This window comes from Sceloporus undulatus, chromosome 2, assembly GCF_019175285.1.
Source record: "Sceloporus undulatus isolate JIND9_A2432 ecotype Alabama chromosome 2, SceUnd_v1.1, whole genome shotgun sequence".
NCBI lineage: Eukaryota > Metazoa > Chordata > Lepidosauria > Squamata > Phrynosomatidae > Sceloporus > Sceloporus undulatus.
Genome location: NC_056523.1, coordinates 135,222,776 through 135,238,167, shown reverse-complemented (window position 1 = coordinate 135,238,167; position 15,392 = coordinate 135,222,776). Strand labels below are relative to the sequence as shown.

Below are 15,392 nucleotides of genomic sequence, written 5' to 3'. Positions count from 1 at the left end.
GCTTCCCATCAGCCCTACACAAAGGAACTCTACCCTTCCCAGAAGGCACCTGGCTCCATCTCACTCTCCTGCTTGTCCCAGAATTCTCCTGCTTGCATCGGACTCCTACCCAGAAGGCCTGAGCTGGCTATATTATTATTGTTTTTGTCATTATTGTTATTGTTGTTGTTGTTGACCTTTAATTGTAAAGCCAGCTTCACCTCTTTCTTTTCTCTGTGAACCCCATCCTTCCCATGGCTCGCCACATTTCTCCTAACCTGATCCCCATTCGGCCTCTCCCTGTCTCCCTGCTTCCCTTCCTCTGTTCCCTCTGGAACTGCCGCTCTGCTGCCCCTAAAGCAACAGCAATTCATGACCTCTTTCTCTCTAAATCCTTTAACCTCCTCACTCTCACCGAAACCTGGCTCCCAGCCCATGATACTGCAACTTCCTCTGCCCTTTCTTTTGGTGGTCTCTCCTTCACGCACACAAGCCGTCCTGAGGGTCGAGGGGGAGGGGTTGGTATCTTGCTATCTACTCCTGCCAGTTTCAAGTTCTATCTTTTCCCCCCAGCTATCATTTCTCTTCCTTTGAGTTTCATCCTATTAGACTCTTTTCTCCTCAACAGCTCCAGGTTGCAGTCATCTATCGCCCTCCTGGTTCTGCCACCCAGTTCCTATCTGACTTTGAATCATGGCTAACATTCTTCCTTTCAGATTCAGTCCCCACTCTGATCCTAGGTGACTTTAATATCCACGTTGATGATTCCAATAACCCTACAACATCTCGCTTTAACTCTCTGCTAGCTTCTTTTGGCCTCCAACCACATTCCAACTCTTCAACTCATTCTCTTGGTCACTGTCTTGACCTAGTTCTTGCTGCAAACTGCGCCATTTCTGACTACCTGGCACTTGACTTTCCACTATCTGACCATCATTTAATCTCCTTTGCTCTCACTTATACTCCTCCTCCTCGCCATACTATTCAACGTCTTTTTTGTGATCTTCAGTCTGTTGACTCTAACCATCTCCCTCCAGTCCATCTGCCTTGGTCCAGGCCTTGGAGGTTGAGAGGAACTGCTGGACCTCTTACCCTTTCCCTCCACCACTCCCTTCTCCTCTGTGTCATGTCTTTTTAGATTGTAAGCCCGAGGGCAGGGAACCGTCTAACTAAAAAGATTGCATGTACAGCGCTGTGTAAATTTACAGCGCTTCAAAAATAAAGGTTAATAATAATAATAATAATAATAAACCCCACAAAACACATTGCAGTAATCCAACCAGGATGTAACTATGGCATGTGTCATTAAAGTTGTTTTTTCAGGAATACATTTCAGAGACAGAGTGAACATTTGTTGAAACAGTGAGGAGATGAGTCAATGATCCACGATATTTTAAAATATTTTCACTAACTTTGTCAAATTTATCGAAGCTCTGCTATATTGCAAATTTCATCTTGGTCAGGGGTGTGTGTGTGTGTGTGAGGGTAGGAGCCTTGCCCTCATGATGGAGAAATATATCAAAATCTTCCCTGGAAGGAGTATAAAGAATATTTATCATTTTTCTCATTCTCAACAAGAAAATGACTCAACATGTTGAGATAATCCATGGAAAACATTATAAGTGGCTGGAAGCTTTTTCATGCCAAGACAGAGAAAAAGACTAGGCTGGGTCTGTTTTAAAAGGGAAGGGGGTCATTTTTGATACAATGTTTTGCACAAACACATTGGGTTTTGTGCAGCATACATTTTCTACATAAAAAATTGAACAAAAGACCTTATATTTTCACAAAGTCCTAAAATAAATAAAAGATACAAAAATTCACAAAAGCTCTTACTCAGTGGAAGAAAAACTGATTTTTTTTCTGTTCTCAGATCTGAGATAAAATATGTAAAGATCTACATCCTTATTTCCATGTGACTAATTGTGAGTTTACAGGTTTAAATGAAATGCCTAACTTTTGCCCATGTTAAAACAATAATTTACATTTCTGCCAGTTTCTTCTGCTCCAGAACTGAATTTGTATAGATTCTCACAAATTTTTAAAATACTGTCTTTTATTCAGAGAGCCTTACATTCATTTGAGTTGAATGTTACCGCAGGTTTTTATCTTGCAACATGATGTAACTTTTGCATGTTTGCTGTGCCTGCAATCTCAGCTGTTAGAACCATGAAAGTACAACACAGCTGCTTCAGAAAAAGAAGCTATTTTTGGTTGAGTAGCCTACTTTTTTGTGCTGTTCTTGTTAAGCTACCGGTGCGGTTTCTTATCTTATAGTATTAATTTATCATAAACAGTGTGTCCTTTTTTTCTTCTTATCCTAAGGTGTGTGATGAAAAGGGGAAGTGTCTGATGAATTTAGAAGTTAGAGGGGATGTCATGTTTCTTTGCAGACCAAAATATGTGATGGTGACTTTAATGGCCATCCAGGTTATCAAGGAAGTCCTCGTAACTCTATGGTGTCTCTGTAAAAGAGAGTTTTCTATTGCCTCCAGTTGTATATATGCCTAAGAAGATATCTTTAAACATTGTTGTCTTTCCTCTTTTTTTGTTCAGATGGGCGCCCCCTGTATGTGCTGAGGCTTGGCCAGATGGACACCAAAGGTTTAGTGCGAGCTCTTGGGGAAGAAGCCTTGCTTCGCTATGTAAGTGCCTTTGATGTAACAGCTGTTTATAGTGAATGTGGTGTTCCCATTTTACTACTCTCTGCCCCTCTAAAATTGTAATCCTAGTGCTGTTGTTCTCAAAACTTTAGTTTAGGTTCATTTTGAACAGACTCATTCTGTCCAAATAAAAAGCTTACTTTTGTCCTGGGGGGCTGGCTAAGTACACATGGGAGAATAAGGTGTTGGGACTCCGGTGTGTTGGAGAATACCACATCACGTCAGACTGTAGATGGTGGAAGCTGCTTTTTAAAATGTTTCCTCTGTGAGTGTGCGTACGTATGTGTTTATATCTCTACAAGCATGTAAACCAGGGGTGAGCAAGCTATGTCTCTGGAGGGTTTTTTTCTTTTATTGTTTAATAGTTCATGTGGCCCTCAGAGAGTCCTGAGGCATAAAAGTGTCTCCCAGATCTGCTATAGTCAGCCACCCTGATGTAAGCAAGCATAAGGCAGAGGAAACTTTCAGGGCCAGCAGTTTAGTGCTTCACTTTTTTTCTGTTCTGTTTGGGAGTTTTTGTATGGGGAAGCATAGACCAGGCTAAGCCATATAGATAGATAACAGCTTGGATGGGCTTGGCAGTTTTGTTCTGTTTCAGCCCTTGCTGCTTTCATTCAGCATTTTAAGATAGTCTCTCTCTGTGCCTCCATTTTCAAATGTTCCTAAGCTGCTGGAGAACTCTTTCTGCCTGCAAAATTTTTCCATTCTGTGTACTTATGCCTTCAGGAAAAGATTTCTCAGTTGGCCCTGTTTCTGAATATTCTCTGTGCCATCAGCTTATGGAAAATATGACACATTTTGCACTCAAAGCTGTGGTTCCACAGCATAATGCAATGAATCAAAATGGCTAATAAAATCCATTCTTTGCATTTCAGTATTGAAAGAAAAGACCCCAGTATTCTTAAGCAATGGCAGTAGTAGGTTGGATTGATTGATTGATTGAAATTTTATTTATATACCGCCGTTCCTATGATCACGGCGGTTTACAAAACAAAATGAAAAACAGAGTCCTCTGGGCCGCTCCTGCCCAGGTGAGCCGGCTTTATGGAGGCCGCTCTCACCGGCCCCTCCCCCTGGAGAAACGCTGCTCCGGCGGCAAGGAAGAGTCTCTCTGGGCCGCTCCTGCCCAGGTGGAAAGCAGGCGGGCGGGCAGTTAGGGAGGGAGGGGCCTCTTTCTTCAGGCTAGCCCCTGATGGTACTGGGCCAGCCTTCTCTCTCCCTCAGAGGCCGAACGCTGACAGTTAGGGAGGGAGGAGCCTCTTACATTACATATATGTAAGTAATTACATATAGCTTCTTGAATCATATGTCACTACTGTACATCCAAATATCAAAATGGCAAATAACACTGGCTGGCAATAAAAGCAGGAAAATGATTTTAAAAATGATTTTGTGCAACTCCATATGTGCCCTTTAAGTTACTGCCTCTAATTACGCTCAGTTTAAGAACAGAATTGGGAAATCTAAACCTACAAATTGTGTGATCTGGAACTTGAAAAGCCACCTTGAATCCCATTTTGGGAGAAAGACAAGATACAAATCCCTTTAAATAAATAAATAAATAAATAAATGGAGTTAATAGTGTATCATGATGATGATGATGAGTTACTGAATTTATACCATACCTTTCTCCTGATATGGGATTCCCATACTGGTAAGGCACCAAATCCAATAAGATTTATTCCCAAGTCAGTAAATATATGATTGCAGCCTGAAATTCTTAGATAAGAGATAGAGATATGTATGACTAAGGTCTGAATTGGCAAAATGTGAATATCAAAGTGGCTCTGTTCTTGTACTAGATCTTTAATAGCACACAATAAAAGCTAAAACTCAGCCAATTAAAGCAATTCTCTGTCCAGATTTCATCCATGGTCATTCTGCAACAGCCTCTTACAATGCCATTTCTTTTCTCTCTTTTTTATGTATATGTCTATGCAGGTTTTATCTATAAATGAAGAAGGACTGAGGAGGTGTGAAGAAAATACAAAAGTCTTTGGAAGGCCTATAAGGTAAAGAAACAAAGTTAATATTCCACCACTTATTTTATTTCTTTGAAATGTGGAGATATTCTGTACTCATCTAGGCTTTGCTTCTCTGACTTAATATTTTAAGGTTATGATTGCTAGTTTATCTGCATATGAACAGGGTCCACATGTTGTACAGTGTTATACAGACTTAGAACCCACAAGGCTCTGGTAATTCACCCATTATGTGCCTGCTAGTCTTTAGAAAGCAGAATTCACGATAGAAACGATTTGATTACTGTATTAGGTATTTCTGACAAAACTGGCAGGATTGATTATTAATTATGGTCCTACTGTATGATCTGAGGACAGGTAATGCAGCAGTCTTACTATGAAATTAAGCTGATATATATTTGATCCGTGTATGAATGGGAGATTGCATGGAAGCCCCATGTGCACACCTTTTGAGACTAACATAGAGGAATAGTGGTGTGTAAATGTACTAACTGCACAATGTTGGTCAAGGAAAGACCTGTAATTTTCGCCAACAAATTCTGCTTCTGCCTGCTCTACAGAAATGGACTGTACTAGGCCAGAGTGGTTGACAACAAATTTCTTTCTTTCTGAATCTAATTAAGATGAAGCTGACCTTCAGGAAAAAAAATGTGTAGCTGTGTTGCTTCAATATTAAATCACCTATCTACTTAAACAAGGAAGGGTTGCTAAAGTAAACCAGCCCAGCAGTGTTTGAGAAATAAAACTCTTCAGCATGCTTGATTGCATTATCTGCAGAGTTAAATGTTTAATAGGTGCGTTAAATAAGTTGTTTTTATTTTGGGGGGAAACAGCTCTTGGACCTGTTTGGTGGATCTGGAAGGCTTGAATATGCGCCACTTATGGAGACCTGGAGTCAAAGCCTTGCTAAGAATCATTGAGGTAGTTGAAGCAAATTATCCAGAAACACTGGGGCGTCTACTTATTCTTCGAGCTCCCAGAGTATTTCCTGTCCTTTGGACACTGGTAAGTTCATGTGTTTTGTTTCTCTTGGAACCCAGCATATACATTGAAACAGCCTAATTTGACTTCTATGAAGTTCTTCCTTTCAAGAACGAAAACATTAAATATGTTTAATAAAAAAGCAAATGTGGGTGGCTTGATAGGATAGTTCATGTAGAATCATTCATCTTCTGCATATGCCACTTCTGTTTGTTTCAGTAAAAGTAAAATACTGTATGATCTTGAAGTCTTTTGAGGACCTTGGAAATTTCTTAACCCTGTATTTTATTTTTAGGTTAGTCCATTCATAGATGACAACACTCGAAAGAAATTTCTGATTTATGCTGGCAATGATTATCAAGGACCTGGTGGGCTATTGGATTATATTGACAAAGAAATTATCCCCGATTTCCTTGGTGGAGAATGCATGGTAGGTAACTGCTGGTCCCTTTCGTATTGATCTTTTCGCTGCTTTAGTTGAATATAACATCACTGTATTCCAGTATGGATAGAATGTAATTTTAAGGGATTTATGATTTATGTAAAACAGGCCAGATGTTCTTAGACTAAACAATCCGAGAGTAACAATTGGGGCACTCATAGAATCATAGAGTTGGAAGAGACCGCACGGGCCATCCAGTCCAACCCCCTGTCAAACAGCCCTTGCTGTCAGGAAGTTCTTCCTAATGTTGAGGTGGAATCTCTTTTCCTGTAGCTTGCATGCATTGTTCCGGGTCCTGTTCTCTGGAGCAGCAGAAAACAAGCTTGCTCCCTCCTCAATATGAGTTCTGCAGTTCTAATTACAAACATAAAAATACATATAAGTACTGTATGTCTAAAATTGATAATTGCTTGTGAATTACTGAAAAATGATTTGCAGCTTAATGGCTAAAGATGTGAGCAGAGACGTCTCCAAGTTCAGCCTCATCTCAGCCATGAAGGTAACCTGAGCAGGTGCCTAAAGAGACTTTTCTCTTTCAGGCTACATCCACCCATATCCACCTATATCCACCCATATCTAGTTTGGGATTAATGATCCTGATATTTCTTACAATTCCGTAGTAGAAGATTACTGAAATAAAGTATGTAAAGGGCTTTCAAAACTCTTAAGACATTTATGTAAATGCAAAGTTCTCTTGATTCAAATCTCCAAAACTCCCTGGCACAAATTGCATAGCTTCCTAATATTTCCTATATAGTATGTGCTACTAGTGGTTTAAACTACAGTGTGCCACTTGATGTATGGCACAAGGTCATTTCATTTCTGATCTCTTTCCTCTGTGATTGATGATAAGAACACATAGCTTAAGGGCCATTAGAAATGTCTTCTAGAATATACAAGGTTGAAGTCAGAAATCATCTGACAGAATCAAAGAATTATGCTACATTCATGATGAATCAATTTTCTTTTTTGCATGAAATGGTAGATGTGAAGTCCTTTATCAACCCCACTCAAATTTCCTTTCTCGTAGTAACTGAGTTTGCTTTTAAGCTCTTTACCAAAAGAGTCAAAGTAACCTCCTGGTATATTCTTGGTAGTGCTTTCTGTTTATGTAGAGATCTAATGTAATTTTCCCCCTCCCCATTATCTTTCAAACTCTGAAGTGTGAAGTTCCAGAGGGTGGGCTGGTTCCCAAATCCCTGTACCGGACGGCAGAAGAACTGGAAAATGAAGATGTAAAGCTGTGGACAGAAACTATCTATCAGTCTGCAAGTGTTTTCAAAGGAGCTCCCCATGAGGTATGTTTCCTTGTTTTTTTCCTTTAATCCAATTGTCTAATATGGACAGACAAACCCGGTTCATAATTTGGAATAAGATTCTTGCTAGCTTCATTCTTTCAGAGCTGGTTTAGATAAGACTTCAGTTTGCTCACTCATGAAAATAATTTCTCATGTGAGAAAGGAAATTCAGCAAGGTAGAAGTTTCCCTTCCATTGTTGAGATGGCCAGGGGGAAGCAGCCTACAAATTTCTTTTTAGAAGCTGCTATGCTGCTATGAAGATCAGCTTCACATGATCAGTCATTATTCAGAATTAGCTTCTCAGATGTGTACAAATTATTAGCAAATCCTGGCTTGGTATGTTGAGGGCAATGCTCAGTTTATGAGAGGGGGGTAGAAAGCCTTCAATGGAATTTCTAAGCCTTTCTAAAAATAGTAGCTGCCCACCCCCAATCGTCCCCACACTATTCTGAGCACAAGTGGGACATTGCAGTGCCCATGCTTGGACCTTAGATTCTTGCCCCAGTTCTCCAATATCTGTTCCAAGTCGTGCTGGAAAGGTAACCCTTTACATTTTGTTCTTCAAAGATGTATAAACAAGTTCATTCTTCTACTCACATAAAACAAGGGGGATGATTAGATCTTTTCCTTGTGTAGTGCAGTTTAAATAATACTGCACACCTGCTTCCCAGGTTTCTAACTTTTAAAGACTGGGTTTTGTTCTGCACTTGTAAGAACTGTTTTTTTCTCCTCCTCCTTAAATGAAAACTAAGATGGTGAAATAACAATATTGCTGCTTTAATAATGTGATGGCATTCATAAATATTATAAAATCAGAAACAGAATAAATTAATCAACTTGTACCTCTGCCCACCAAATCATTTGTGGCAGGAGCTGTAACAAATGTAGACAAAAGCTTCTAATGCAGTCTCTTTCCTCTTTTTGACTCTAGATTTTCATCCAGATTGTGGAAGCTTCCTCTGTCATCACCTGGGATTTTGATGTTTGTAAAGGTGACATTGTTTTCAACATTTATCACTCCAAGAGAGCACCACAACCTCCTAAAAAGGACTCCTTAGGGGCCCACAGCATTACTTCTCCTGGTGGCAATAACGTGCAACTCATAGACAAGGCATGGCAGCTGGGACGAGACTACAGTATGGTGGAATCTCCACTTATTTGTAAGGAAGGCGAGAGTGTGCAGGTGAGAACAAGTCTCTGAATTCAAGCCATACTCTGATTCTAACAAAATGTTCCTACTAGATTACAACATTTTCCCCCTTTTATCCTCTTCATCTACCATATTTAACAAAACTTCCAGATAGACTAGTGTCTTCACTCATGTGAAATCTTGTTGGCTGGTCTAATCAATTGAGTGTCTAAGGACATTGAGTGTCTAAGGTCTTTATCACATTAGCCCCATTTTTCTTGCAATTGTGTTAGTTAAGGAAAACAGAAACAAAGTTTGGGAGCAGCCATTATTACATGTTTCTTCAATAGTGTGACTGGGGCTGTTTCTGCCATGAAAGGTCCCTTGCACTCTCTTCCGCACTCCTGTCCTGGTAAGATTTTGAATTCTAAAACAATTTGTTGTGGATCCTTTTCTTTTGGGGCCATGTCTTCTGGCATTGGCTGTATGTTTCTTTTTTTACTTTCACAGCTTGCCACCTCATCCTACTTCATCTCTTCCATTACCACTCCAGGAAATCTAAATTTTCTCCTGTGGAGGGACTTGTTTTTAAAAATAAAATCTGTTTAGAACTTTTAGCACTATTAAGCAACTGCTATAAGTTGCTGTAGTGGTATCACAGTGTTTCTCCTTAATGTCCACCCATGCATGCCGACACACTACCTGTGTGAAATGAGGTATTGAAAGAATGGAAGGAAGGAGAAAGAGAAAGTGTATGTGTTGTCAAGGAGAAACACGGATAGCAACAAAGCAGTTTACAGCAGTAGGACCATAATTTTGCAGTAATGCTATAGCAATAGTTTTAGCTAAAAAGTCTGCAGAGATTAAAAAATTGTAGTAAGGTATTGGGAAGGAAGGGACCCACATGAAAATGAAGGGATCAACATTGGAGTGTCTGGAAGCAAAAGAGGGAGGCGAGTGAGTGACCTGGGTATGTCTACCATCACAACCTCCATTATATACAAGGTACCCACAAATGAACCAGAAATATGCCACCTTTTTACTGTGTTTCTTGAAAACAAAAATCACAGAGCGTGTTTGAGAGGCAAAATTAAATGGAGCAAATTGCTCGTCCAAATGAGGCCTCAGTGAGATGAACAAATGACTTCCCTCTCACCTGCATTAGAATTCCTGCATTTGCTTTCTCTTTTACTGAATGTTTGTGCCATTTTTCTTCTCTTGCTTTCAGGGGTCACATGTAACAAGATGGCCTGGCTTCTACATTCTCCAGTGGAAGTTCCACAGTATGCCTGCCTGTGCTACAACCAGCTTGCCTCGCGTGGATGATGTCTTGGCATCTCTACAAGTCTCATCCCATAAGTGCAAAGTTATGTACTATACAGAAGTAATTGGATCAGAAGATTTCAGGTATGTTTAGTGGTACCCTTGCAAGTGCCATTCTGGGGGAAACTCAAGGACAGCAAAATCCCCTAAAAAGAAATAATATTATCTTGTATGTTTTCATGTGCTGCAAAAACCATTGTGAAGTTCTCCAGAGCATTAAAAGAACTGTAGCAAGGGTCTTTACAGTAATTAGTGATTGAAGCTTGTGGAGATGTTGACCTGAATCCTCTTGATATTCTCTGCTACAGTAGGTTTACTGAATCAGTGAAATTTACTTAACAGATAACATTTAACAAAGGGTCTACTCTAACTAAAATTACCAGTAGGATTCAGGCCACTCCATGTTTCTATCATAGAATCAAGTTGGAAACGACCTCAAGGCTCCTCTAGTCTAACCTCCTGTTGGTGCAACTAAAGTGTCCCTGACAGGCAGATACTGAATTGCACCTTTTTGAATTTCAGTCAGTAACCCAGGTTGAAAGTTGTCCAATTGTAGTAAGCTTATGTTTCACTCGCCACTACTGCCTCTTATTAACTCTAATATAAGAAAGCTTTTTTTTAAATCTGCTTGCAAGGCTCCTTGCCCACTTAACAAAGTACCTGCAATTTGCGTGAATCCTGCCACCAACAGGATCAGTTGTGTCACCCTTCTTTTGAATTACTCTTGGCACAATTAATATTTAATAGTGAAGAATTTGGTACATTTTGGTCCTGAACTGAACATTATTTATTTATTTTATACCTCACCTTTCTTCTTGCACAGGACCCCAAGCATTGACTTTTATAGGAAGGTCGGAGTACCTGTCCTTTTCACTCCAAATAAAAATAATAATAATAATAATTTGTTTTATTTATATACCGCTATTCCAAAGATCATAGCGGTGAACAGCAAGTAAGCTAATTAGCAAGTAAGCTAATTTGCCCCCAACAGTCTGGGTACTCATTTTAGTGACCTTGGAAGGATGCAAGCCTGAGTCGAGCTTGGGCCCTTTTGCTGGTCTTGAACTCGCAACCTTGTGGTCTTGAGTGAATGGCTGCAGTACAGGCATTTAACCACTGCGCCACCAGGGCTCCTTTTTTTTTATATATACTTTTAATTAGCATTCCCCGTCCCCATTGGTTACAGAAACTGCCAGGCAGAACGCAACCCTGACAGAAACAAAAATCAGGGTTGATTTGCTTGATATTTGGAATCAGTATCAGACAGACATAGCAAGGGTCTATGGAACACATGAGAAAAAGGCATTATGATTAGAATGAAGTGGAATTTGGGATCAAGGATAAAGAGATTATAGTCACAAGGCCCTGTGCATGCTTCTAAAGGCCCCCATTTAGGACCTTAGAAATTCCAAAGGGCCATGGAAAGGTCCACTGTAATTTTTGAACCTCACCAGATTAAACACTGATTGCAAGATTTTTCTCCTCTAGCTACAGAAGGTACCAATGTGTTTTGTAATGGCTCACATTCATATGAAGTGAAACTGTACTAAATATATGGACACCTGGAATGTCAGTTGTTCACCAGACAATATGTAGAGCTGATGGCTCCTAGATAAGGGTGATTATACCTGTTTTAGCCTGTTCATATGAGGAGGAAAGCGGGATATTTAAGCCTGAGGATCACCAAATTGTCTTACTCTGGCTGCAATATATTTCGTAAATTCAACTGCAGAATAAAAATATCTTGATTTTTTTAAAAAAAACATTCCTTGGTGGACTGACCATAATAAGGAAGAATGATAGCTGTTACTCCATTCAAAGTGGGTGCAGTCAAGATAGTGCAGACACTAAGCGTCCGCTACGTCAAAATGGCGGTTCCCATTTTGACGTAGAATGGGCGCCGCCATTTTGTATATGCTCAGCACATAATAGGGTTAGGGGCGTCCAGAAAGGACGCCCCTTCCTAACCCTAGTACGTGCTGAGCACGTACTTTTTGGTGGTGTGTAACCCGCCAATGTTACTTTCAGTGAATAGTTTTCTGTACATGTCACCAGGAAGACAATTCTTAGAAATGACTCGAATTAAATGCTTATTTATACATTTGTTCTGCCCTTTTTAGCATTTGGATCGTCTTACTGAATTGGATATGTTTTTTGGGGTTATTGCTGATTTGTAGTCTTGATCTTTATTTCTGCATTTTGTTCTGTCTCAAGCTAATTCTTTGTTATTCTCTTTACTGATGAAAACCACCATGACAGGATTTTCACTCTAATAAATATTTTGAGAGGTAGTGGTGGTGATGGTTGATTCCGGTTTTTGTTTTTGTTTGTTTGTTTGTTTGTTTGTTTTTGGGATTAACTGATTATGTCAACGATGCTATGGTTGGGGTGGAAGGGTATTTCAGCAGGCCACTAACCACCATATTTGTGCCTCTCTAGTAAGGAAACCAAAACAAGCAGCTCTGTTGTACAGTACCACATGCTCAATAAGTGTCTTCCTCCTATTTTGTGTATCCTCCTCTCTCCCTCTGCAGGGGATCCATGAGCAGCCTTGAATCAAGTCACAGTGGATTTTCTCAACTCAGTGCAGCTACCACTTCTTCTGGCCAGTCTCAGTCCAGCTCCATGATTTCCAGGTAGTCCCACTTCCAGGGGGAAAAAGCCAGTTGATGTGATGGCCGGACCCTCTTCTGTGGCAGCCAACTGCAGTACAGCTTAATCATCAGTGACAATTGAAAAGCAAATCGAAACAAACAAGCAAACAATAAACAACACAAGTGGAAGGCCTTTTTAAAGATAGTAAAGTAGCTGTGTGCATTTAAGTATACTGGTTTTGTTTTGAATTAGAACTGAAGGAGTGTGTGTAATCTTAAGTAGCCATAGTTTTCTTTTCCATTTTTTTTATAAACCTGCTTGCACAAATCCTAACTTGGAAATGCAAGGGCTGTTTTTTTTTTTTTGCAAAAAAACTGAGTAATCATTGTGTCAGCTGTTGCGAATTCATTTTAAAAAATAACACCCTACCAAAACATTCTATACTGCATAGGAAATTTAACCTAAAGCTTTTTGCCAGTGAAATTCTCACTTGAGTGCAAAAACACTCCCCCCCTCCCCCTTCCTGCTACTGTGAGCTCCCCCTCCTCTGTTACACTAGCAGTGGCTAGATTGTTGACATTTCATGAAGTGCCAGCTGGTGACTGGCTGAACTCCTACTGTTTTCCTCTAGCTTTGCTGTAGATGAGCACTGCCTCTGATAGAGGAGGCAGAATGGCTGTCATTCTCAGGCCACCATCTTGATATGATACATTCCACTTAATCACAGTGTTAAGGCCATGCTCCAGCTTTGGGCAATGAAAGGTTTTAAGACAGAATTACAATTCTGAGCACTGAAGATAGGAAACCAGAAGGCAGTGGAGGCTCTCCTTAATTTGGTCCAACCACTGGACCTCCTTTGGGTCTTCAACATCATGTCTGTCTTCCAGATAAGCATTTGACACCCCACCTCACATGCATCTTCTGTTTCCCCTGAGCAAAAACCAGTTGAATGGATGGCATTTTTCCTGCCAATAGCTTTTTCAAGGAAGGTGTGGCTGTAGCAGTTCTTGTTTTCCTGCTGTCCTCTTACATTCCCTTTACTGTGCCATGAATTCAAAGAAGAACCTCATATGCCACTACAGTAGAGGCAAGACACTTAGCTTCTTAACAAAGCACTGTCTGCTATGGCAACAGTGACCACAACCAAACCTCCTCCCCATCCAAGGTTTTCCCCATAATGGAGACTTTAATTACTATGCTAAATGTTTCATAAGTTCCAGCAGTTGCCTCATTAATATTCTGAGAGACTTTAGCTTGAAATTTACCATATATATTTGGACCGTTCAGGTCAGATTATATTGGCTGTGTTGTATCAGTTTATGATAGCCAACTAGATAAAATATTACAAGGGCTACTTATCAATTTCTGAAGTCACAGTATTTCCTCCGTCCCCTAATCACTCTAAATCCAAGAGAGATTAAGGCCCTTCTGTTGACAAAGAAAGTCTCATCCAGAGAAGATTCAGTGCTTGTGCTACTTGTAGTCCATGGCAGGTGCGCTCTGTTTTGAAAAGGAAATGATGAAAACAACTTGCAAATATCTTAATAAGAAGATAAGGAAATTTATTTAAAATCAGGGGGTTAAAGTCCTATGCTAATTTAAAGGACTTAAAAATGCTGACTGAAATAGTTGTCATTAAAATTTGGCAGCAGTTTTGCATGCTTTAAATTATCAGAGTAAGATAGCCATGCTTTAAAAACTGGCTGAGTAGTGTTAGGGAGAGTATAGTTTGGTCCCATAAACCTATACATGATATGTTGCTTCTGCTGTCTGTGACAGCCGCTTGACTAGTAAGACTCCAGCATGATACCCGTCTTTAATTAGCAGTTTTAGTTGTTGGCATGCAATCATGAACATAGCTCCTTCCTCAAAGAAATATAGTACTGTGCCAAATCTATCCATAGGTAGCCCTCAAATAGGTGCCCTGCTTTTAATGGGCACACCTTTTCCCCCACTTGTAAGGGCTCTGTCTTGAAAGATGGTCCCCTCTTTCTCTCTCTCTTTCTCTCAGATGGCGATTTTGCTGACAGCTGTAAAGAAACCTCTTCACTCAACAGTCCACATCAGCCCAGAGATGTCTGGCTTTATAGACCTTTTTTGAGTTGCAGCCACTTCTCCTGTGTGAAGATCTCTTAAGTTTGCTCAGAAGTGTCCTTTGCGGATACTTTTTTCCATTAGAAGTCTAATGCATCTTTCAGAGCTCAAAGCACAAACACTTGAGGCTGTGTCATAAAAAGCAAGACTTTTTTAGTGCAGTGCCATGGCAACTAAGTTCCAGCTAACCCTCTGTTCTTCTCCTTAGTGTGTGATCTCACTGCTGTCCTTACTCCATTTCTCTTTCCTCCAGAACTGATAATTCTGCTGGTCTGAACTAAACTGAGCAACTTCTCCATGTTCATAACTTCATATCAATTTCTGTAAATGTTTTGTAAACATATTACCTCAATCTTGGTAATAAGATAACAGTCTTTAAAAGATTTTTTTATTTGTATCAGTAATAAATGTGAACTCTTCGGGGGGAATGTCTGGATTTTTCTTTTTCGCTCACTTCCAGAAATAACTATTCTAGAGGCAACAGACTGCTGAAGCAGAGGCAATATGATAGGAATGTGCTGAGCAAAAGGAACTACTGTGTTCTCTGTGCCAGAGATGATGTGCATTTAATTTGCAGCCCTTCTGGCTTTGGAAGAACTTAAGTCAAGCAGTGCTTTCAGTTTAAAATTGTTTTCAGTTTAAAATATATTTAAAATTGTTTTCAAATGAAGAGTTTGGGAGGTTTCTGATTCACTTCATCCCACACAACATTGAGGTGCTATCAGTCCCTGTGCAGATCACAATGTGCCAAACAGAAGGTATTGGCTTCACCAGAGAGGGATATGGGCTACTCCACATGAGAAATTCCCCGCACCAGGTTCAACAGCCACCACATTTTCTTTTCACTCTCTCTTTCTGGTTGATGCTTCTCTTTTTCCTAGTGTACACTGTGGAGCACGATGGAA

General features: G+C 40.0%; 1 protein-coding gene across 1 annotated transcript in view; it reads left to right on the top strand.

The window, feature by feature from the left end:
* Nucleotides 1-14,915, top strand: part of SEC14L1 (SEC14 like lipid binding 1) — a 65,123-nt gene extending 50,208 nt beyond the window's left edge. Inside the window, exons 9-17 of the mRNA XM_042455872.1 lie at nt 2,536-2,624; nt 4,584-4,654; nt 5,458-5,629; nt 5,901-6,035; nt 7,211-7,345; nt 8,278-8,529; nt 9,704-9,882; nt 12,333-12,434; nt 14,405-14,915. Coding sequence (XP_042311806.1) covers nt 2,536-2,624; nt 4,584-4,654; nt 5,458-5,629; nt 5,901-6,035; nt 7,211-7,345; nt 8,278-8,529; nt 9,704-9,882; nt 12,333-12,434; nt 14,405-14,420 — 1,151 coding nt within the window. The 3' untranslated portion in view covers nt 14,421-14,915. The remainder of the gene's footprint in view (nt 1-2,535; nt 2,625-4,583; nt 4,655-5,457; nt 5,630-5,900; nt 6,036-7,210; nt 7,346-8,277; nt 8,530-9,703; nt 9,883-12,332; nt 12,435-14,404) is intronic.
* Nucleotides 14,916-15,392: the final 477 nt, after the last annotated feature.